This window comes from Silene latifolia, chromosome 8, assembly GCF_048544455.1.
Source record: "Silene latifolia isolate original U9 population chromosome 8, ASM4854445v1, whole genome shotgun sequence".
NCBI lineage: Eukaryota > Viridiplantae > Streptophyta > Magnoliopsida > Caryophyllales > Caryophyllaceae > Silene > Silene latifolia.
The window spans coordinates 103077713-103103859 of NC_133533.1; the positions used below are offsets into that span (position 1 = coordinate 103077713).

At 33.7% G+C, this 26147-nt stretch overlaps 1 protein-coding gene across 1 annotated transcript; it reads left to right on the top strand.

Annotated features, from left to right (window-relative positions):
- The first annotated feature begins 1389 nt into the window (after positions 1–1389).
- Positions 1390–5281, top strand: LOC141595614 (uncharacterized). Its single transcript, XM_074415577.1, has 3 exons — positions 1390–1526; positions 4551–4755; positions 4856–5281. The coding sequence occupies exons 1-3, from the start codon at positions 1390–1392 to the stop codon at positions 5279–5281; spliced, it is 768 nt and encodes a 255-aa protein (XP_074271678.1).
- Positions 5282–26147: the final 20866 nt, after the last annotated feature.

Below are 26147 nucleotides of genomic sequence, written 5' to 3' on the forward strand. Positions count from 1 at the left end.
TAATTTATTAATTATTCTCCTATTATCTTTTCCTTAAATCTTAAGATATGATAAGATTTTCCATAACAAAAATATCCTTATCATATATAACCATATCAAGGTAAACATAAAATTTATGTTAAGATAATTCTAGAGAATAAAATCTTTTTTTAAAAAAATTTATCCTTAAGCTTACACGAAACCAATCACGGCTCATATGCCTCGTTTTTCGTGAAAACCCTACCTTGATATTAGGTTAGATTTAGGGTTTAAGAGTATGCAATATTAGAAACCCTAATTAGTAATATCACTCAATTCATAAGTTGATTCAGCATAATTACTAATTATAAGATTAAAATAAAACTACACTCAATATGAATATGGGCTTCCTTGTTAAATAAATACTTTTTGCTAAAAAATTTAAAAGAGACAAAAACATTTTTCAAAAACAATTTGAAAACATTTTAGTCGTGTATTTTATAAACATGACATCTCAATGTTATAGTAGAAGAGCTATAACATTGAGCTCTTATATAAGCAATGTTATAGCTGTGAAGCTATAACTTTACCAATATAAGAAGTGCACTCTTAAGTTACCATTACGAGATAATCACCTACGCTATTCTAATCTTCTTAGGAGATCTTCGAGTATAGGCTACTTCGTTATTCAAGCTTGATCAATCTTTAAATGAGCTTCATCGTCTCATGAATGCTTGAATAATTCTTCAATATCTTGTAATATTTTGATCCATGATTGAGGGCTTGGTCACAATATGTTCTTGTATACTTTCATCACAATTCTTTAAGCGTTGCAAATAATAAGTCTAATCTGAAGAGACTAAACAAACAATTACTCGCAACGAGTATATATAATATAAAGCATTCTTGACATCATCAAAACATAAACATATATATCCATATGGTTCAACAAGATTCATAAAAGATTTTGCAAAAAGCGCTAAACCCCTCACCTTAATTCTTGCTAAAGACACTCCCTTTGCATTTGATGATTCTTGTCATGAGAGTTTTTGTAGGCTCGAACAAAATCTAGTAACGGCTCCAATTGTGCAGCCACCTAATTGGGACCTCCCCTTTGAACTAATGTGTGATGCGAGAACCTTTACACTAGGGTCGGTCTTGGATTAACGACAATATAATAAGGTTCATGTCATAGCTTATGTGAGCAAAATTTTGGATAGCACTTAATGCAACTACACAACCACGGAAAAGGAGATATTGGCGGTGGTGTATCCCTTTGAAAAAATTCGCCCCTACCTTCTTTGCTCTAGGGTGATCGTCTACACGGATCACACCGCTCTCAAACAACTCATGATAAAGAAGGACTATAAACCAAGGTTGATACGTTGGGTGCTATTGCTACAAGAATTTGACCTCACCATCAAGGATAAAATGGGTGCCGAAAATGTCGTTGCAGACCATTTATCTAGCTTAACACAAAAAGCAAGATGGGGTATTGATGATGGGATGCCCATTATTGAATGGCTACCCGATGACACCATCTTGGCTATTATGAATTCCGACCCTTGGTATGCAGACATTGTAAACTACTTGTGTTCTAGCTTTATTCTAGAAGAATTTGGGAGCTAAGCTAGGAAGAAGTTGAAATATGAAGCAAGGAGATATGTGTGGGAAGACCCCTTCTTGTGTAGAAGGTGCAGTAATGGTATTTACCAAAGATGCGTCACTGTAGATACCTCATTTCTGCACCTCTCACAAACCACCCGGTGATGATTGGGCCGCATGTTTGGTACGCGGAATGATTTGTGACAATTCGTAAGATTATCGTCAAGTGATTGCTCAAATATTAATATCTACCTCTTAGTTGTCATCTACGTCCCGATACGGTCGTTTTTGAAGAATTAGAGTACATTCGAGTCGGGCCTAAAACCGTCTCCATTTTCTGATAACCGTTAAATCCCGAGTCAGAATGTTCTAGAATGTTCCGGATATTTCTATTCCATATTTCATAAATTTTATCTTTTGGTAAACAATTTCCCGTAATATTCACATAAGATATTAAGGAAAACCGAATTATTTCCGTCCTACCATAAATCAAACACAGAAATCTTTCTTCCGCAGGAGGAAATCCCTTGGGAACAGACGCAGACCAGTCGCGCCTCTTCCAAGAGACGCAGTGGGTCAGCGCGCCTCTTCCCAGGCCCTTTTCTGCGTATTTCTCGTATCTTTTTCATGTCTTTCCGAGATTCACTTCCAAAGACTCTCCGAAACCCTAATTCCTCCACGTGATTAGTATAAATAGGAGCCTTCGCTCCTCATATTTCTCACGCGAGAGTCCGCCCTTCTCTTCTCCCTTTGCATTCTAGACTTTGTTCTTACTTTTTGGCGTCTACGTGCTTGAACATTCGACCACGTAAGCTCGGGTCCTTCTGAGTACCAGCCTCGTTTGCATGACCGACCAATTTGACCAACTCCACAATCAATCAACTTAATTAATCTAATCGTTTTCCTCTTACGAGGGCACTTTCTTTGCATTCGCGTCGAGCATCACTAATCGATATCTTAGTCCTTCTCGTTTCGTCAACATGTAAGTCTGAGGGTGTATAATCTCTCTTTTATTTATTGTATTTACTTCTTGCATCATCAATTGTAAGGTTTATGTCGAAAATACCTCATTAAAACCGATTTCTAAACCGTGCTTTAAAACCTCTTTTTACGGATTTCCAGTAGACAAACTGTCGAGAAAGGACGCAGCAACTGCTGCGCCTCTTCGAAGGAGCGCAGTTCCTGCTGCGCCTCTTCGAAGGAGCGCAGTTCCTGCTGCGCCTCTTCGTGAGGATGCCGCAGTTCCGGCTTCCTTTCTTCTTCGTTCGTCCTCTGTTATTCGTCAAAATTCTTTTACTTGTTTTGTTTGTTTGTTAATTCTTCACCGTGATAGCATATAATTCACATGTATATTATAATCATCATCATTAATATGTTTTAATCATCACAAATCCGACTTAAATCTCAAATAATCCAATATTTGCGGGTTTTCGTCATTAAATTCAATTCCGGGTTATAGAGATTCAATTCATCAATATTGGGTTTCTGGAATTCGTCTTTGATATAGTTTTCATCTGTCTTTTGTCGTATTTATCACATATTCGTCATTAATCCATTGTGTTTAACCTAATTAATTGATTTAATTTGTTTAGTTTGTTAATATCTTTCACTCCTGTAATTAATCCATCTTATATTAATTCGTTTAATTCCGTCTTATTCATGTTTTATCGTTTCTATGACCCATTCACATGTAAATAACCTATTAATCACTTTCATCCGAGTAAATAATGTAATCAATCATTAAATTTACCAACGAGTATTAGCAACACGCAATTCCGCCAAACTGACCAAAGCCAGAACAGATGCAGATCGTCGTCGCGCGCCTTATTCCAAAGGACGCGACTCTACTGCGCTTTGTTCGGTTGAATTATGTCCCTGAACTCCGTTTTTGCCTTGACTTAGTTATTTAGCTTACGTATTAATTGACTATTAACCGTAATATCACCTTCTGTTCTCGTAATTTTTTTCTTTTATTCTTTTTCTCAAATTATCCGTTTTAAAGGTATTTTCGACATAAATCGCCTAATCCGTTGTAATTAATGTAATTTTCATTATTGTAATTTATAATTATTGTATTTCTTTTATTGCTTGAATGTTTTCACATGTAATTGAGCATTAAATCCCTAATTCGACCCAATTGTATGCTAATTAATTGTTCACCGACTTAGTATTAATTCTCACATGCTAGGATTAAAACTTGGATGTTGCATTGCATGCATACAATCGACGATATATCAAGTACGAATAACTTCCCTAATCATTAGTAGAGGCCGCTATCGAGGCGGGCGGGATTAGGTGTTCGATCAAAAGAGCTTCCTAATACGTACCCTCACCCCTTACTCCAGATATCTGTGAACACCCGTGTTCATTGACATCTACGAGAGTCATTCTAGAAATAGAATGCTAAGGGTAACGATTGCTTAGTGTTCATGTCTCTACTTTGTGTCTTGACATGACACGAGGTATTCGAACGGTTCCAATTTCCCATAAAAATTGGTGGCGACTCCATACAAAAATGCAAACGCTTGTTTCTCTTTTCCTTCCAAGAGCCCCCGTGGGCCCCCGCTGTCCGCAGTCACTCATGAAGAAGGTATGCCAATCTTCCAATCATGCTATGCAACAACTTATGGCGCCAATCTATCAACTTCAAGGACTCAAGCTAGAGTTCTCCATTGTGGATTTTATTGGCCATCATTGTTCAAGGATACCTATGCCTTTGTTCATTCTTGTGACTCTTGTCAAAGAAGAGGAAATATGGGGAGAAGAGATGAGATACCTATTAACAACATTCTAGAGGTGGAACTATTTGATGTATGCGGTGTGGATTTTATGGGACCATTTTCATCTTCTATTGACAACCAATAAATAATGATTGCGGTGGATTATGTGTCCAAATGGATCAAAGCTATCGCCGTACCCACCAATGACTCAAGAGTCATTACCAAACTTTTTAAATACTACATGCTTCCATGCTTTGGAGTGACTAGGGCCGTTATAAGTGATGGAGGCTCACATTTCATCAACCGCACCATCTATGCCTTGCTTAAGAAGTACGGTATTCGACACAAGGTTGCAATTGCCTACCACCCCCAAACAAATGGGCAAGTGGAAGTGTCAAACCGACAAATTAAGGCCATTGTTGAGCATGTAGTGAACAAATCACGAAAGGATTGGAGTGACAAGCTTAATGATGTACTTTGGGCACTAAGAACCACTTAAAAAACCCCCGATAGGAACCACTCCTTATTGCTTGGTTTTTTGTAACTCGTGCCACCTTCCTCTTGAATTGAAGCATCGTGCTAGATGGGCTTTGAAGGAACTCAATTATGACTTGGACATTGCGGGTAACAAGTGTTTTCTTCAACTCAATGAGCTCGATGAGCTTAGAATGGATGCATATGAAAATGCAAGGTTTTACAAGGAGATAACCAAACAATGGCATGATTCCAAAATCATGAGGAAGGAGATAAGTGTGGGGGACAAAGTCCTTCTTTTCAATTCAAGGTTCCAATTGTTCACCGAAAAATTCAAGTCTAGGTGGTCGGGACTTTTTGAAGTGGTAACCGTTTACGCATATGGTTCATTCGAGTTAAAGAACAAGAAAGGTGAATGTTTTAAAGTCAATGGACAACGAGTGAAGTACTTCTATGAGGGTCAACAAATTGACACTCAAGGTGAAATGGAACTTGAAGAACCCCTTATATTGGGGGATGAATAGTTCTCATTCTAAGCAAGCTTAGGTTTGGCGGTCTCCCTCAACAACCGCCAACTTGTAAATATTCCTTTCCTTGTCCTTTATATATCACAATTTCAATTCCGTGATTTAAATGCCGTTATTAGTTAGAATAGTTGTTAGATGGATTGCCTACCTTGGATTTTATGTGGGTATAGTGTTTTTGTGATTTGTGAATAGGTGTTGAGTTAAAGTTGAAGTCGGGTGATGTTTGATAAACAATGAAAATGTGGATGTGACACAAAAATTGGAAGGATGCCACTTGATTCAACTCGAGGAGAGAGATTCTTAACATTTAGGTGACACTTTCATCAAAAGAAATGAGTGTAGATGGCGTTGAAATGATTTCCGAGTAAGGGGTGGAGTTGCTTGTTGAAGGATGAAATCTTGCTGTTTGGACCAAAATCCACACATTGGCCTAGTGGGAAACAAGCCCATCCATTCTCGTTCAAAGAGTTGGGCCGTGGAAGCTAACTAATTACGGGGAGCCCATGAGCATAAGGAGCCCGCGTGTTGCAAAGTCATCAGGGAGATTTCAGGGAGATTAGGGAGAATGAAGGAAGAGGACCCGTTTTTGGAAAGAGTTATGATAGAACTAATATTGCTTACCATAAACGGAGTAGGACATATCTAGGGTTCTTACCCTATAAATAGCCAAGGAAACAAGAAAGAAAGGCATTCGAGATCTCACGCATACATATAGCATATTGTACTAGCAAGATTTACGTATCGCCCCCATTGTACTCATTCTCGTATTAACAAGCTAGTGCAATCCTTGGAAGGATACCGTCCCTTCTCGCGGTTATTTCCCACATTGGGTTTTCCCCGTCACCAAATCTCACGTGTCAACCTTTATTTACATATTTAATTCCTTTATTTTGCATTAAATACGAACACCCAAACAACATAAAACAAGCACGACCAGATTGACCTCGCTTAACCTAATTCGGTAGAAAATTACCAAAACAGTTTGGCGCCCACCATGAGGCATTGTAGTCGTCAATCGTTGATTACTTAGACATATAATGGACAAAAAAACGTCAGCAGCTGTGTCAGGAAGCGGTCAGCCGTCGATACCACCAAATCCAGTTCAAAATCCAGCATCAGCGACACAAACTTAGGCCCCCGGACACACTCCAAGAACCATATCCGTGACAAAGGTCACTCTACCTCCCAAAACTCCTGCTGTGGCGGCCCAACCCAGATCAGACAGGGGTACAACAAGTTCAGGCCTTAATCCACCACCAAGTCCAATACAAACCCTACTTAGTGGCATAGAGAATCTTCAGAAGGTCATGGAAGATATGCGAGAAGACCAGAGAAAGGCAGAAACTAAGGCAAGGAAGGGGAACAGGGAACTCTGGGCGGTGATAGACATTCTGAGGCAACAGTCCAGCACACCAGCAAGCACGGGGGATGAAGGTCGTGTTGGAATATGTGTCCTCAACAATAGTGCGATCACATGTTTAAATCTCATATTAAGAATACGTAAGAGATGATTCATTAATATAGTCAACTGATCAACATTAATCGGTAACGATTGGCTTGCTAGAGTTTGACGTTACTGTCGTAGGACGGTGGTGGTCAGTTGATCCCTTAAGGTCACACCTAAAGGATGATGCCCTTATCAGTAAAGTTAATTAGTTGTATGTTGATACAAGTTAATTAATTCCTTAAATAAGAACAATTTATATTTATAAGAGGAAATATCTATCTTATTGTAATGTGATTAAATAAGATTCGATTTAGTGAATTAATATGTTAATTTACTAAATTATGTTGAGGTTTTATATATATTTCAAGGTAGAGGTAATTAGTTATTTACATTTACAAGAGGTTGTAAATTTAATTAACTAGTTATTATGGGACCCATTATATGTTGTTATAATGGTAAATCATTACTCAATAAGTTGAGTGGATATATGTTTATTAATTTGTCATATAATTGTTGTATGATCAAATTAATATTTAATTATGAAAGATAATTAAGCATAAGACTTATAAGCATTTGTGGGACAAATATTATAAGACAAAAATGAACCCATATACACTAAGTGTACCGTCCAAAACCATAAGCATGCTAGAGTTTTAGTTTTTGTCATTTAGTTGTTGGATAGATTCTCCAACATCGTATGACACAATTTAATAAAAGCCTACTACCTACACTATTTGCATAAGACAAATGGGAAGAGAAAAATGCTCAAAATGGAGAAAAGTGGCCGGACCACATAAGAGCACACAACACTTTGTTGTTCTAAATTTTTCCTCACTTGTTCTCTCGAAAAGATGCATATATTCATCACATGCAAAAACCTCTCTCTTGTTCATAGTTTTTCCTCTAAAAACTTGAGAAGTTTGATCCAAATTGTTCAATGAGATTACTAATATTATTAGTATAATATATGAGTATTAGTAATCAATTTTAAGGTAGACTACTAAATAAATATCTAGCAAATATTATTTAGTAGTGATAAGGGTTAAATCTTGGGTGCAATCAAAAGGAGAATCTCTACATTGGAATTTTGGAGGATAATCCAATATATTAAAGCTCAATAACAAATAAGGAAGGTGATCTTATTTGTGCTCATATTTCGACCCACCTAACAATGTAAGGGACATTGTTTTTCTTCATTAATCTCTTATTTTGTTATGCATGCACTAGATCAAAAGAACACAAATTAAGAAGTTAATTAGTTCACTATTAGAAGAGTCTAATAATAGGTATATGAACCTAACAAGTGGTATCAGAGCATAAGATGTTGCATGCATAATCGGTTTGGATTTTCCGAGTTAAATGTAACTTAATTAAAACTAGTAATTTGTGATTTATAAGACTAAGTCACGAAATCATTATGCATGTTATATATTTTGGTCCTAAAATGTTTTTCGGTCATTTTTATGATTTATGGTAATTTATTGCTCATTTTAATGATTTTTAGTGAAATAATTACATTTTTATTAGTAAAATGAACTTTTATTCACTAAAATAAGTTAACCTTCACTACTGGACGTGATTTTTAGTATGACCTTAGATGAATATTTTATGTATTGTATGTAAAATTTCATATTAATGTGATTAATATTTCATGATTTATGATTTTTATACGATAAAAATGGCATAAATGGAGGTTAAATGACTAAAATTGGTTAAACTTAGTTCTGACCTTGAAAACTTTATATGATCTCACATGCAGATTTTACAAATTGTGTGTAAAATCTCGTATTAATTTGATTAATATTGCATGATTTATGATTTTTATGAGATAAAAATGGATTAAAAGGAGGTAAAATGGTTAAAAATAGTTAAACTTCGAACTAGGCCATGAAACTTTAATATGTTGTCACATGCATGATTTACACAGTGTATGTAAATTTTGAGATGAAATGATTTTATTTTGCATGATTTATGAATTTTTAGTGTAAAAATGGCATAAATAGTGACTATTTTAGCATAAATAGCTAAAATGAATTACATGGCATGAAAAAATTATTTTAGGTTGCATAAATATCCCACTTATCGGATCTAAAGTTGTAAAATTGATTGGATTATTTTTTGGATACTTTAAATATTTTATGCGATAAAACCGATAAATTGCGACTATATTTTCTCAAGATTAATTCGAAAATTTAACCATGATTTTTGTTATTATGAGTGTCATGGAAATATTCCATAATATTCAAAAATTTAAAATTCAAATTTTTAAATTATTGTAATTTAATTTGGATTTATTTCATAAATGTTATGATTTTAAGGTAAAAAATGAGCATAAAATTAAATCAAGTTGAATTATTGTCAAAAATTGAATGATGACTAATTTTTGAGTCCTAAGAGTGTTAGGATAATTAACTTGAAATTAAGTGTGATTTAAGTGTTAATTTGTGATTTTAAGAAGTTATTATCACGCATTTACATAAAACCGGGTTATATAATCGATATAAGTTAAATAGGGCGATTTGGCACATAATTTGGCATGATAGATACATATTATAATGCTGCATATTTCAATTGTTGAATGTCTTTTTATTTATATAATTTTGAATTATGTAATTTTATTTTAGTATGGCTTTAGTTTTAATCGATATTACCCGTAATGAAAGGGGATATTGATTCGGTTGTAATTTAATGTGATCTCGTATCACTTTTATTTTTACTAGTTTTTCATATTACAAATGTATAATAGGAATAGCTTTGTATTTTTATTATTATTTGTAATCATGGAATTTCTTCAAGACGGTGCCATTGGAAAGATGTTCCGATGAAGACGGTGTTCTTGGAAGCCGTGCCACTTGAAGATTCAAGGGACCAAAGGAGTTGTTTTCCGAATATGTAATAGATTATTTGATTTTCTATTTTAGGAAGGCCATACTAGGAATTTATTATTATTGCTTTGCATTTATTTTAATATGTTGCACGCATTGCCAAATCGCCATAACAACACATGCATTTCATATCGACTCATCGACCGTGTCAATTATAATTATCGTAGTTCACCGCTTTAGTTCACTTAAAACGTGATAGATAATAAATTGATACGACCTCTCACAAATTAATAATTGAGAATTAGCCTTACCAAATAGTAGAAACCATGAGTCCCAATTTCATTAGGAAGTAGGCTCGGATCACCGGGATACTAACTTGTTACGTTGGGTAAGTGGGTAATAAAATGTTATTACATCGAAATTCGGATTGAGCTCAACGAAAGTATTCATGACCGTAGTCGCATGTGTTCCGGGCTAAAGATAAATATTAAAGTAATTTTTATCGACCGAGAATTCTAGAGATAGAATCGATTAAAGAGTTAATCTACCGAGTTATATTAATAAGGGATGAATCGGCTCACCGTGCCCGAGTTAATATGAATTTGGATCTCGAAATCATTTATAATAGTTGGGTAGAGGTCACTATATAAATGCAATACTTGTTTACAAGTAGTATTAAAATGATAGATGTTAATTATTTCCTTTATTTCCGTTTTTGTAGTTATTTATACGCAATGGATTCATCTAATACTCTTACACGAATCACGATTAATTCATGCTTCCAATCATTTGATGAAAAATGCTCCGGGTATGACAATGATATGATTAGAGAATTACGCATTGGCATTGGTCAGGATTTAAATCTTTGCTATTTTACCACTTCCATACCTCCCATTCCAATATTTATGCCTACCCCTTTGGTAAGAAAACCTTGTGAAGAAAATCTCACTAAATCCAAGGCATCCTTGTTTGTAGAAACAAGGAGAAATATTAAATTCAGTGGGAGTTCTAGCAAGAATGTTCTTGCAACTGAAAAGAGTATGGTATTATTAAAGGAAAGGCAAAGATGGGTAAGAAACCCAAACCTGATAATGAATTGGAAATGGATAGTGAGACTACCACAACCAAGACCAAGAAGGGTCCCCAATCTTACGAAGAATGTCATTATTGTAATGTCATGGGCCATTGGAAGAGAAATTGCCCCAAGTATTTGGGAGATATCAAAGTTGGACTTGTCACTCCACTTGGTACTATTTCTTCCGAAATCGTTTTTATTGATATAAATTATACATCCACCTCAACGTGGGTATGGGATACCGGTTGTGGTTTTCACCTTTGTAATTGTATACAGGGGCTTGGAAATGTGAAAAAGCTAAACAAGGGTGATATAAATCTCCGACAAGGAAATGGAGCTAGGGTAGCCACCACTTCGAGAGGGACTTGTGTACTTGTTTTAGCTAATAACTTTGAGTTGTAATCTACCTAATGGTGATTATTTACCCATTTTATCTAAAACATTATTTCATGTTAGACATGGAAGGATTCATATTTTGCCATAAAAAACAATCGTTGTATTTTGTTTGAAAATTGACATGGCTGGGAGCCAAGTCAATTCTCTTAATGGTATTCATGTTTTAGACACTTCCAACTCAACTAAGGATATCTATAACATACAAACCAAAAGACTCATAATAGTGATCCAAATGATTTGTACATTTGGCTTTTTCGATTAGGTTACATAAATCAGAAACGCATTGAAAGCTAGTGTCGACTAGGTTTAATGAACCATTTGATTTTCAATCATATGGAATATGCGAATCTTGTCTCCTTCACAAAATTATTTGTACCTTCTTTAGTGGTAAAGGGACACAAGCAAGTGATTTGTTGGGACTAATACATGCCGATGTATGTGTTCTAATGAGCATCACCGCAAGGGAATTTATGACTACTTCGGCACTTTTACCGATGATTTAAGTAGATATGGGCATATTTACTTAATCAAATATAAAGTGAAGCATTTGAGAAATTTAAAGGAATTTCTAAATGATGTAGAGAACCAATTGAACAAAGTACTAAAGCATTACGATCCGATCGTAGTGACAAAGATCTAAGTAATGAAATTGATTTATTAAATATGGATTATGACCTAGTGTCACTACCCATAACATCAAACTAATATGAGTCGGTTTGAGTTATTGAACTCAATTTTGGGAATTTGCAATCCAAAACGGACAAGTAATTCTAAACGGATGGTCAACCAGGAGATACCTGAAATAGAGAGTCTATTTAACAAATAACATGGATCAGGTTCGCATATGACATGAATCAAGCTGCCATGATAGAGCTGGTTTTTTATGTGCTAACATGTCAGTCTAGACAAACTTCCAATTATTTCACCATATATGTTTGTAACTCACAAAGCTATATCTTAAGAATATAGAGGTATTTCTAAGAGATAGAGTGGGAGTAGATTAGATCATCACAAACATGTCTTATAGTTAATGTGTTACTTTGTGAAAGTAATGGAACTATAATATATAGTTAATGTGTTACTTTGTGAAAGTAATGAAACTATAATCTATAAAGATAGAGTGGGAGTGTAGCACGCATGTCTTATTGATAATATGTTACTTTTAGAAAGTAATGGTATTATGACCTTATCCCAAATCGACCTTGTTGCATACGAGCCATAGCATTACAATCCAAAGATTGTTACTCAAGAGTAGATTTAGTTTAAGGCGAGGGTTTCCTTAAAGGTAAATAGAGCTTTAGAGTACCTAAGTGCATAGATCGACATGAAGATGTTGATCAAAATAAATTATGTTAGGAATCGCCGCATTTCATTTTGATGAAGAATGGCAAATGATATTAAAATTCGCTTTTCTAAAATGGGAATTTAGAGAAGGATGTGTTTGGAACAGAAAACCTTAGATAAAGATCTAAGAATCCTAACATATTATGCAAAGCTTTCTTAAGTGATCCTAGAATGGTCTTAAGCAAGCATCAAAAGATTATACTTTTCGTTCATGTGATAATTGAGAATGGTTTCATTCACATGATTGAAGAATCATGATTATACATGAAGTTAAGTGGGAGCTAGAATTATTTTTCCCATGTCTTATATGTTGATAACATATTACTTATTGAGAATAATGTACCAATACTCTCCTCTGTGAAGAGTGATTGGGAGACTTGGAAAGGGTGCGATGTATTCTAGATTTATGAATCTATGTGAGAGAATATTGGCATAGAGTTGAGAGTCTTATGATGATAAGATTTTTCGTATCTGTTTAACATCAACAAGGTTGAGTAGGTTATTCATGTTGATGAAAGTGGAATTGATATGATGGAGTCATAGTCATTCACTGAACCTATTAAGTTGTTGATTACATGAAGTTGATTCTTAATGTTTCCGCCATTGGAACGATCATGTATGCCAAAAGACGCACATGCCATGATGTAACATATGCTAGGAGCATAATAAGTCAATAACAGGTTAATTCATAAGATGGTCTTGTGAAAGCCTTAAAGAACAATTGAGGATTTGTTCAATTGTTTGGATGATATACTAAGTTATGTATTGAAGGGTTGCACAAACTTTAGTTTCCAAACCGAAAAGGATTTGTCGAAATCCTAGGATGTCTCATTGACTTAGGAGTAAGAGACTAGAAAAGTGTTTTAGTTTCGTACATTGCAAGTTCTACAAAAGGAATCTAAGTAAATTGTGATAAAATGGTTAACGTAGGGAATGAGAGTAGATTCCTCTACCAAAGACTTTATCACAAGTTATGTGATAACAGTGGGAGCATCTTTCAAGTTAAAGAGCCCAAGTCTAGTAAGAGGACTAGACATATACTTAGATAAAATTCATGTTATTAGAATTAACATTGAATAGAAGGAAATAACAATTTATGAAGTTGAAATATATGGATATATGGTATATCCACTTGCCAAGCTTTTGTTGCATTTCAACTAGTGTAAAAGTTACACTAAAGATTATAAGATATGAAGTATTAATAGTGTATTGACTATTCATATATGATAATCGCATTTATTGTTTGAGTTTTATTAAACTCACCCGTTACTTTGTTAAATCCAAATGGGTTGTGGAGACAAATTGAACCCTATTAAAGTGAACTGGAAGTATTGGCCCCTAGTTACTTATAGAAGGTGACGTCTCAAAGTGACTAGAGTGTGATGTGATTGATGACAAGTTTAAGTGCCATAGACTTATATGGGATGACTAGTCGATCACATAGGCAGACTGTATGGGACACTCTGTCGGGCAGTGACCGCTTATAGAGTTCTGGTAATTCATAAAGCCTGGTCGTGGCAAGAACTACTATAGTATTCTTATGAGTCAATTCTTTTGACTAGAGACTATTCGCCCAAGTTGGCACAAGTTTCTGAATGGCTTTGATTTATGCTTTACGACTGTCGTAACTGAGGTCAAATGAGTATATTTTGGGTTATGATGAATTGTGGCTAAACGAAGGGAATAGTGCGATAGGAATTGTCCACCCCCTTGTCAGGGTTGTTTGAAATCTCAAGACCACTCGAGGAGTAGTGAACTGAAAATGTGTGGCCACGCTCGGAAAGTATCTATGGTAGATAATTTTGGTCAGACAGTTACACTCCAGATCGAGAAAACCACTCAAGATATGATCAAGTGCAAGTATGACCTGCGAGACACCTTGCATTGAGTGGGAGATTGTAATAGGACAAGAGAATTGGTGACGCACAATTGTCTCGCACAAGTGGGAGATTGTTGGAATATGTGTCCTCAACAATAGTGCGATCACATGTTTAAATCTCATATTAAGAATACGTAAGGGATGATTCATTAATATAGTCAACTGATCAACATTAATCGGTAATGATTGGCTTGCTAGAGTTTGACTTTACTGTCGTAGGACGGTGGTGGTCAGTTGATCCCTTAAGGTCACACCTAAAGGATGATGCCCTTATCAGTAAAGTTAATTAGTTGTATATTGATACAAGTTAATTAATTCCTTAAATAAGAACAATTTATATTTATAAGAGGAAATATCTATCTTATTGTAATGTGATTAAATAAGATTCAATTTAGTGAATTAATATGTTAATTTATTAAATTATGTTGAGGTTTTATACATATTTAGAGGTAGAGGTAATTAGTTATTTACATTTACAAGAGGTTGTAAATTTAACTAACTAACTATTATGGGACCCATTATATGTTGATATAATGGTAAAATATTACTCAATAAGTTGAGTGGATATATGTTTATTAATTTGTCATATAATTGTTGTATGATCAAATTAATATTTAATTATGAAAGATAATTAAACATAAGACTTATAAGCATTTGTGGGACAAATATTATAAGACAAAAATAGACTCATATACACTAAGTGTACCATCCAAACCATAAGCATGCTAGAGTTTTGGTTTTTGTCATTTAGTTGTTGGATAGATTCTCCAATATCTTATGACACACTTTATTAAAAGCCTACTACCTACACTATTTGCATAAGACAAATGAGAATAGAAAAATGCTCAAAATGGAGAAAAGTGGCCGGACCACATAAGAGCACACAACACTTTGTTGTTATAAATTTTTCCTCACTTGTTCTCTCTAAAAGATGCATATATTCATCACATGCAAAAACCTCTCTCTTGTTCATAGTTTTTCCTCTAAAAACTTGAGAAGTTTGATCCAAATTGTTCAATGAGATTACTAATATTATTAGTGTAATATATGAGTATTAGTAATCAATTTTAAGGTAGACTACTAAATAAATATCTAGCAAATATTATTTAGTAGTGATAAGGGTTAAATCTTGGGTGCAATCAAAAGGAGAATCTCTACATTGGGATTTTAGAGGATCATCCAATATATTAAAGCTCAAGAACAAATAAGGAAGGTGACCTTATTTGTGTCCATATTTCGACCCACCTAACAATGTAAGGGACATTGTTTTCTTCATTAATCTCTTATTTTGTTATTCATGCACTAGATCTAAAGCACACAAATTAAGAAGTTAATTAGTTCACTATTAGAAGAGTCTAATAATAGGTATATGAACCTAACAGGTCGGGCCCCGGTAGTAGATCTTACCCAGGGGGAATCAGGCAGCAGGAGTCAACTTCGACAAATACCAGCCGAGTTGGTAACAAGATTATATCTGACAGCAGTACCAACAGGAGAAAGGATAACCCCACAAGGGCTTGGATACCTCACACCACATAACTGGCAATCAGCCAGCCGCATGGAAGTACAATCAGGTAACCTCTGAAGAGTCTATTGATCCAAAATACTCAAGAGGGGGGGGGGGGGGGTGAATTGAGGATTTAAAACTTTTTAAAGCTTTTTCGATTATGTGTATGTAATTGATTATTTAAAGTTTATTGATTAAACTTTAACTAATCAACTAAAGAAAGTAAACGGAATAAACGAAACAAACGAAAGAACGAAGAGACACACGGTTTTTGAAGTGGTTCAGTTTCACAAGTCGAAACCTACGTCCACTATTCTCGATTAATAAATTTAGTACCTTTCTACGGATTACAAATTTACTAACCCAACTCGTACAACTAACTCTAGCTGTAACTCAATGAGTACCGTTAAATACTCGAGTGACTAACTTATGCTAATAAGAAAGCACTAATGATTCTAACAAAGGTTCACGTTAATGAACAAGTAAGAAATCAACTAAGCACTATTATCTTATAACGATAAAATAAGAACAAGTATGCGAGCTCTAAAAACACACGACCTTTTCAAAATAACAAATCGGTTTTTCTGTTTGAAAACACACGGTTTGCTTTGTAAAATAAAAATCAATTTTTATGCTTAAGGTCTCTATTTTAGATGTTGTAAAAAGCAAACCGTGTGTTTTCAAACAGAAAAACCGATTTGTTATTTTGAAAAGTATTTATAGGAAAGAAGGAGTAGGCCACACGGTTTTTTCACAAACCCTAATAGCCGAAAATAATAAGATATGTAAACAAATCACATCTTCTTATTATCTCTTCCTAAAAGCTTTAAAAGATAATAAAGAATATTCCAAGAGATAGAATATAATTTATTCAAATATTATCTTTACTATAAATTCTAAGATTATGATAAGATTTCCTAAAACAAGAATATCTCTTATCATAAACAAATATGTTAAGTAAAATATATAAGATATGTAAAGATATTATTATAGAATAAAATCTTTACCTAATATACCCTAGGTAACACGAGATGTCACGGCTCATATGCCTCGTGACTCGTGCAAACCCTAGTTTTAACATATGGGTTAGAATTTAGGTTTTAAGAGAAGTTTTGTTGAAATCCTAACTAGTAGCAAAGTCCAACTCATAAGTTGACCCATCACGACTACTAATCAACGTCCAATACAAAACCGAACTCCTCACTAAACCAGGCTTTATTATATATGTTGGGAAATGTGTCCTCAACAATAGTGCGATCACATGATTTAAATATCATTATTAAATCTCATTTTAAGAATACATGTGGGATGTAATATTTTACAGTCAACTGGTCCACACATATCGGTAATGATTGGCTGACTAGAGTTTGACATTACTGTCGTGCGACGGTGGTGATCAGTTGATCCCCTTAGGTCATACCTATAGGGAAATACTCTTAATTGATTATTTAATTAATCGTATACCGATACGAGTTAATTAAATTGCTTAAAATTGACGGATGATTTTGTGAGTATAATTTACGTATCTTATTGTAAATATGATTAAATGAGACACGGTCTAAGTAATCGAATTGGTTTATTGCTTAGATGAAATTATTGTTTACAGAAACAATTTAAACGGAATGAATAAATTATTATAAATACAGAATGTTGTAGTTTATAATTTCGAAACATTTTTTGGTACAAGTAGTTACGAATTACTAGTCGATTTTGTAAATGACATATTTTATGAGTATGTTGATTTTTAATATGTTAAAAATACATTACAAATTCACATGTCAAGTAACATATCACATATGTCATAATTGACAAATGACAAAATAAAATGGACCTTCCATTTTATTTTGTATGTACCGAAAATTAGGAGTATTAGTGGAATAATTATGTTGATTATTTTAATATGAGAAAACATAATTATTAAAGCCTAATCTCTAGCCATGTAACCCTACAAGCTTTTGAGAAGAGCAAAAACAAAAGGCATTGGGCATACTACCCAATGCCTATTTCGGCCATCCCACAAGAAAGAGACAATGGCTTTTCTCTTTCATGTCATTATTCATTCTTTCCATCTAATTTTCTAGAGTAAGAAAAAAAAAAACTCTCTACAATTTATGATAATTCTAGAGAAATAAACTCACAAAAATACTCCCTCTTGACCGAGATTTTCAAGAGCAAAAATGCAATTTATTTTGGGTCAATTTTATAGTAAAACTAGAGCTGGCAAATAATGACACGACACGAAAACACGACACGAACCCGACACGAAATTAACGGGTTTGGGTTGAGGCTCAATGACCCATTTATGTAAGTGGGTCGACACGAACACGACACGATATTTAATTGGGTCGGGTTTGGGTTGAGCTCTCTAAACACGAACCCTACACGAATGACTTGTTTAATAAATTAATCCTAATTTTTTTATCTTTCATCACATAAATATACTTATTTTCCAAATATTGACATGACACGAAAACACGACCCGAATCCGACACGATATTAGCGGGTTAGGGTTGAGGCTTGATGACCCATTTATGTAAGTGGGTCCACACGAACACGACACGAGATTTAAACGGGTCGGGTTTGGGTTGAAGGGTTTGTGACCCGTTTTACACCCGATCTGTTTGCCAGGTCTAAGTAAAACTAATATTATTACTAGATCTAAATAATATTGGTTAATTATGAGTTTCCTTGGGTATATGCTTTTGGGAGGGATTCTATACTTGAATCTTGTTCATCCATAAGGAAAGCTCAAGAACAAGTGAGTAGGTGAACTCACTTGTGCCCATAAATCCGAAAATCACAATGTAAGATGATGGTTTCTTCTTTATATTGTTTATTAGTTTGCATGCATAAAATCCATCTTTAATTTTATGACAAATTAAATTAAGACATATATGAATATGTAAGTTTATAGATCTACTTTTTCTTCAATCGGTATTAAGAGCCATGGTTGTTTGCATGCAAATCGGTTAAAAGTTTTTCCGAGTTATAAAGATTAACATATAAAACTTGTAAAATTTGTGTTATTATGATATATCACGAAATTAATTCATGCATGTTAAAATTTCTGGTCCTAAAATGTTTTAGGATACTTTGGTTAAATTTACGGATTTTTATTGTTCATATTATACAATAATGACATTTAAATATGATTTTATGAGTAAAAATGTCATTTTCGGTCTAAAATTAGCTATACTTCGAATTTTCCATTAATTTTTGTATATGTTGTCACATATATTATTTTGAGATAACCTGTAAATTTTCATAATTTTTGGACTTGTTATGCTCGAAAAATGGATTTTTCATTATTAAATTCGGATTTAGGTGAAAAATAGGTTAATATGAGTTAAATTTCGAATCTGGTCATAGAAATTTAATATGTTGTCACATACAATTTTACAAGATGTGTGTAAAATAATGGGCTATAGTGAAGTCTTTTTGCATGATTTATGGATTTTTGAAGAAAAATAGCATAAATAGTGACATTATTAGTGAAAAATTAATAAAACATAATCTATGACTAAGGAAAAACGTCTAATGTTGCATTTTATTATCTTTTTCATATATAAAATTGAAAAGTTGATGAATAAAATTTTTCTCATGTTTTTATGATTATTTGATTAAAACCGATAAACCGCAACATTGTTTTTCCGGAAAAATTTCGAAATTTTTGACCTAATATTTTGAACATTATGAGTGTCATGGTATTTTTCCAGAATGTTTATGAGTTTAAATTTCAAATTTTGAATTTATTTGAAATTTTGTGATTTATTTGAAGTTTATAGCCTATTTTTGTATTTTTTAGTCCATTAATGAACAATTTTATAAATATGAGTTAATTATGGTCAAATAATTAGTGAAGACTAAATTTTGAGTCTTAAGAGGTTAGGGTAATTAACTTATGCATAAATATGAATTTATGTAATTTTTGTGATTATAAAATGTTGAAATCACGCAAATCCGTAAAAACCAAGTAATATACGATATTGGCTAATTAAAGACGATTTAGCATAAAATTGGGCATGTTCATACATATTATAATGCTGCATTTTATTTATGATTGTCATAATTTTAATTTATGTAATTTTTGAATTATGTAATTTTACTTAGTATGGCCTTAGATTTTAATTGGTATTTCCCGAAATGTATGGGAATATCGATTCGGTTGTAATTTTATTGTGATCTCGTATCACCGTTTTGTAATTTAATAGATTTATTTTATTTTAGTTACAAATGTATAATAGGAAATTATGTAATTTATTATGTAATTTTATTCATTCCGGAGTTCCCAAAGACGGATTTCTTCAAGAATGGCGATACATAAAGACGGTGTTACCTTGAGATGCGTGCCTCAACCGGAGTTCAAGGGACCAATGGAGTTGATTTCCGAATATGTAATAGTTAAATAGTTTTTCTATTTTAGGAAAGGCCATACTAGGATTTATTTATTTTTATGCTTGCATTTTATTTTATGTCGCATGCATCGCTAAATCGCCATAACTAAAACATGCATCTTCTTTCATCGAGTTAATCGACCGTGTCAAATACAATTATCGTAGTTCACCGCTTTAGTTCACTTAAAACGTGATAGATAATAAATTGACATGACCTCTCGCTAAAATTAAACAATTGAGACATAGCCTTACCAAAAAGTAGAAACCATGAAAACCTATTTCATGAGGGAGTGCACTCGGCCATCCCGGGGTACAAACCTTGTTACGTAGGGGAAGTGGGTGATAAATGTCTATCCACCGAATTCGTGTTGATGAGGGTTTCATCGGCTATCCCGTGCCCAAGTTGATGTGGATTTGGATCATGGACACATTTATTCGAAATTTGGATTGAGCTCAACGGAAGTATTCGCGACCGTAGCCGCATGTGTTCCGGGCTATTGATAAATATTAGAGTAATTTTATCGACCGAGGGTTCTAAAAGTAGAATCGATTAAAGAGTTAGTCCACCGAGTTATATTGATAAGGGTTCCATCGGCTATCCCGTGCCCAAGTTAATATGAATTTGGATCTCGGAATCATTTATCATAGTTGGGTAGAGGTCACTATGTAAATGATTTACTTGTTATTTACAAGTATTAATAAAACGATAAATGTTAAGTTTTCCACTATTCCGTTTTATATTGTTCTATTTCTTTACCACAATTCATATACGATATCATTTCGATTTTGATACAAATCTCCATTAAAACATCGTAACTAAAGACAAATTTGAATTTGCTTCTAAAACCTCAAAAGAACCATTGCTAAGGATCTCTTGTAAAGAGTATAGATTAAAGTTATTCATTATCAAACAGGTTTTTGATTCTTGACTAACACTTCTACTTACAATGGATTATGTTTCATATACTTAATTGAATTAAGTACCTTGAAGCGATAAATTGTTTTGGTGATTAGATTTTCAGAATTCGTAATTGACCAAAATAACGCAACCACTTCAATGAAAGTTTTATGACTAAAACGAACAAATGAAGAGTAATCTTCATGAATTCAATTTTGCTTCTCAAAGCAAAGACTCATTGAAATGAGTGGGAGCATTCTCTTAAACCGTTAAGATGAGGACGAGGTTCGAGAAGTAAAAATTATATTGGAATTGATACAAGGTAATGTTAAAAGTAAAGTTATTGAGAAATAACGATACTAAACCTATCAATCCCGACCGATAAAGTTTCCATTGTCTTAAATGTTGGACACAAGAAAGAAAACTACCCAAATTATTGAAGAATCAACAAGTTAGTTATGGGACATCTAATGAGACCTTCTTCTTTAAATGTTTATTTGATTAAACATAAATTTTGCTAGTACCACTTCGTCAATATTAGAAACCAGTGGTGGTTTTCATCATTTGTACTTGATACATAGGATGATTAGAATATGACGACTAGCAACAATAATGTCGAGAGATAGAGTAATTGTGTACTCAATCTAGTTTTTGGATTTAAAGTTGTACTTAATTGTGACTATTAAGTGCATAAACTCTAAATAAGAATATAAACTTGTTAAGATACAAAAGAGGTTTTCACTTTAGTGACCCTATACACCACGATTTGATGTATGGCTAGCCCATTATCAAGGTGATTATATTCTAAACCAAACTAGAATGATATATCATGTAGATGATGTAAGATTCAAATTGGTAACCCAAGATTAAACCTTAAATTTTGGAATGATGAACGCAAAGAGTTATCGAGTACTCTTGAAACCATTAGATTGTTAATGGTATATGCGTATCTTGTATTCAAAGCAAGATGTCTCGTGCCTTTTGGTTGAAAAGGAGATCGAGGTTGTAAATCATCGATCCAAAATAGGTTGATCATTATCTTTACCGACGAGTTAAGTTGACACTAATATGTTCACTTAATAAGGTAAATAGAGAAATCTTTGAAGAATTTCAAAGAGTTCAAGGAATTACGATTTAGTCGTGATGGGATTATCAAAGTGAAGACTTTGATATAAGCCAAATGAATTGTGATATAGTATCACAAATTAATCTCTCTTAGCACGCATTATGGAATAATGTGTGGTTGGATAAGAATTCAAACGCTATTCGATATGGTTTGGACTTCAATCAAGTTACTTTGAGTTACTTGATCCTTTTGGGGAATTTATCATTTTTTGTCTAAATTATTTTTCCACTAAATCGAATCATATGAGATATGAAATGGTAAGGGTACCATGGTTGTAAGTTTTCACAAGAAACAAATGCTCATTTTTCCCTTTTAAAATTATCACGAGTACGACGGGTTTGCGGCTCATGAAGCTGTCTTTCTAAAATACAAGTTTATTTCTAGAAGACAGAGTGGGAGAAATTATTCAAGAGCCACAGAGAATGTTATGTCGCAAGAAACTGGTCTTTCTTGGCTACATGAGACGTTTTGTGTAAGATATTGTTTCTTTCTTGGCTACATGAGACGTTTTGTGTAAGATATTGTTTCTTCAAAACCTAGGAGGTTAAATTCGTCACTTGTTAAAAATGATGAATTCATGCTACTTTTAAAGAAAGTAAAGAGCTTATAACTTACAAAAGAAATTGTTTGATTCAAGTTGATTACTTCTAGAAAGTAATGAACATATGACTTACATTAGAGTGTTTAAGTCACAACTCAATACAAGGCTTAGAGCCATGAAAATCCGAAACAAAAGGGCTTGATTAGTGACAAAGGGTTTTGCACTAATAAAGAGATATTTCAAACCAAGATTGGTTGCAAAGGGTTTTGCACTAATTTAAATGATTAAGTCTATTTAGATCTTCTTAGGGATTGTGTTTCATTATGAGGATATGCATACAACAAGTGAATCTAAAACCCACTTCTTCAATAGAAGGAATGTATTCAATACATGTCATGAGTTTTATAGATTCTTGCAATCCTAAGATAATGTGAAACTTAAGAGAGGATCTTAAGTAGGACATCAATGAGTTGGAATCAACATTTTGATCATGTGATAAAACATTTCTCGATAAGTCGAGAAGTTGTGTTTATACATGGAGTTTAGTGGGAGTTACGGAATTTTTAATTAGTCCGATATGTGGATGACATATTGATCATTGAGAATGATTTAAAACTTTTGGAGTATTATAATACATCTTGAATATCCGGATTTATGAAGATAAATCCACATGTCGAGAAGTTGTGTTTATACATGGAGTTTAGTGGGAGTTACGGAATTTTTAATTAGTCCGATATGTGGATGACATATTGATCATTGAGAATGATTTAAAACTTTTGGAGTATTATAATACATCTTGAATATCCGGATTTATGAAGATAAATCCACATGATTAAGAAGTCTTATGTTGATAAGATTCATGACTAGTTCAAATAAATTGAACATATTGATTGATTTCATTTGCTGCCGCTGCCGAATCAATTAAAAAGAAATGATGTATAACATTTCATATGCTTTGAGTATGATGAATTGTTTTCAAAATCGAATTTAAGTAATCTTTACCAAGTAAGCTATAAAGATTACCCTTAAGTGCTTGTAGAAGCATTAAGGAAGTAAAGCAAAGTGTTTATGATGCAATATTGTGTAAGGGTGTTACACAAGTGACAATTGACAATTGAGATTGCGCATGGTTTCCGACAAAACCATAATCAAAACACATTAGGATGGTTAAGATACCATTGTGGCAATGTTAATTAAGAAGTAGATTTTCTAGAATCGTTCTAGGCAATAAAGAACAATGAGAGATATTTATAACGGAAATTGAGTACACTTGCGATCATGAGATGTGCAAGAAGGATGAGTCCCGCACATTGTGAAAACAGTGGGAGCTATTCTTAGGCTAGAGGGCCTATGTCTTGATTGGATCTCGACACGTACTCAGAAAGTTTTGTAATGCAAATGTATACATTACAAAGGAAAACGAGTATGTGGTGAGGTTGAGTAAGGTACAAGAAATTGATAAAACCTACTAACCAAAGCCTTCTCAAAGGCTAAACATGATGAGTCATGTCATTTCAATTGAATTGAAATGAACAATTACGTACAAGATCAAAGTAGATTATAGAACATGAAATAGTAATCAGGCATTGACTATTCTTGTGTGATAATCGCATTTGTCGTTCGAGTTTTATTTTAAAACTTTTTATTATACTTTGTTACATCCAAACGGGTTGTAGAGCAAACGTTGAACCCCGTTAAAGTGAACCCGGATTAACATAGTATTAGCCCATAGTCGCTTATATGAGGTGACGTCTCGAAGTGACTAGAGTGTGATGCGATTGATGGCAAGTTCAAGTGTCATAGAGTCATGTGAGATGACTAGTCGATCACATAGGCAGACTGTTAGGAACACTTTGTCGGGCCTTATGACCGCTTATAGAGTTTTGGCAATTTATATAGCCTGGTCGTGGCGAGAGCTACTATAGTATTCTAATGAGTTGATTCTTTTGACTAAAGACTATTCACCTAAGATGGCACAGTTTCAGATTAACTTTGATTTGTGTTACTACGACCTTCGTAAATGGGGTCAAATGGGCATATTTTGGGTTATGATGGCTGTGGCTAGTCGAAGGGAATGAGTGCAATAGGAATTGTCCATCCCCTTGTCAGGGTTACAACAATATCTCAGGGCCACTCGAGGAGTAATGAACTGGAAATGCGTGGCCACGCTCGGAAGGTATCTATGATAGATAAATCCGGTCAATCAGTTATTCTCCAGATCGAGGAAACCACTCTCGATATGATCACTTTGCAAGCACGACTGAAAGACACCTTGCATTGAGTGGGAGATAGTAATAGGACAAGAGAATTGGTGACGCACACTTGTCGAGGACAAGTGGGAGATTGTTGGGAAATGTGTCCTCAACAATAGTGCGATCACATGATTTAAATATCATTATTAAATCTCATTTTAAGAATACATGTGGGATGTAATATTTTACAGTCAACTGGTCCACACATATCGGTAATGATTGGCTGACTAGAGTTTGACATTCGTCGTGCGACGGTGGTGATCGATTGATCCCCTTAGGTCATACCTATAGGGAAATACTCTTAATTGATTATTTAATTAATCGTATACCGATACGAGTTAATTAAATTGCTTAAAATTGACGGATGATTTTGTGAGTATAATTTACGTATCTTATTGTAAATATGATTAAATGAGACACGGTCTAAGTAATCGAATTGGTTTATTGCTTAGATGAAATTATTGTTTACAGAAACAATTGAAACGGAATGAATAAATTATTATAAATACAGAATGTTGTAGTTTATAATTTCGAAACATTTTTTGGTACAAGTAATTACGAATTACTAGTCGATTTTGTAAATGACATATTTTATGAGTATGTTGATTTTTAATATGTTAAAAATACATTACAAATTCACATGTCAAGTAACATATCACATATGTCACAATTGACAAATGACAAAATAAAATGGACCTTCCATTTTATCTTGTATGTACCGAAAATTAGAAGGAGTATTAGTGGAATAATTATGTTGATTATTTTAATATGAGAAAACATAATTATTAAAGCCTAATCTCTAGCCATGTAACCCTACAAGCTTTTGAGAAGAGCAAAAACAAAAGGCATTGGGCATACTACCCAATGCCTATTTCGGCCATCCCACAAGAAAGAGACAATGGCTTTTCTCTTTCATGTCATTATTCATTCTTTCCATCTAATTTTCTAGAGTAAGAAAATAAAATAAAAAAAACTCTCTACAATTTATGATAATTCTAGAGAAATAAATTCACAAAAATACTCCCTCTTGACCGAGATTTTCAAGAGCAAAAATGCAATTTATTTTGTGTCAATTTTATAGTAAAACTAATATTATTACTAGATCTAAATAATATTGGTTAATTATGAGTTTCCTTGGGTATATGCTTTTGGGAGGGATTCTATACTTGAATCTTGTTC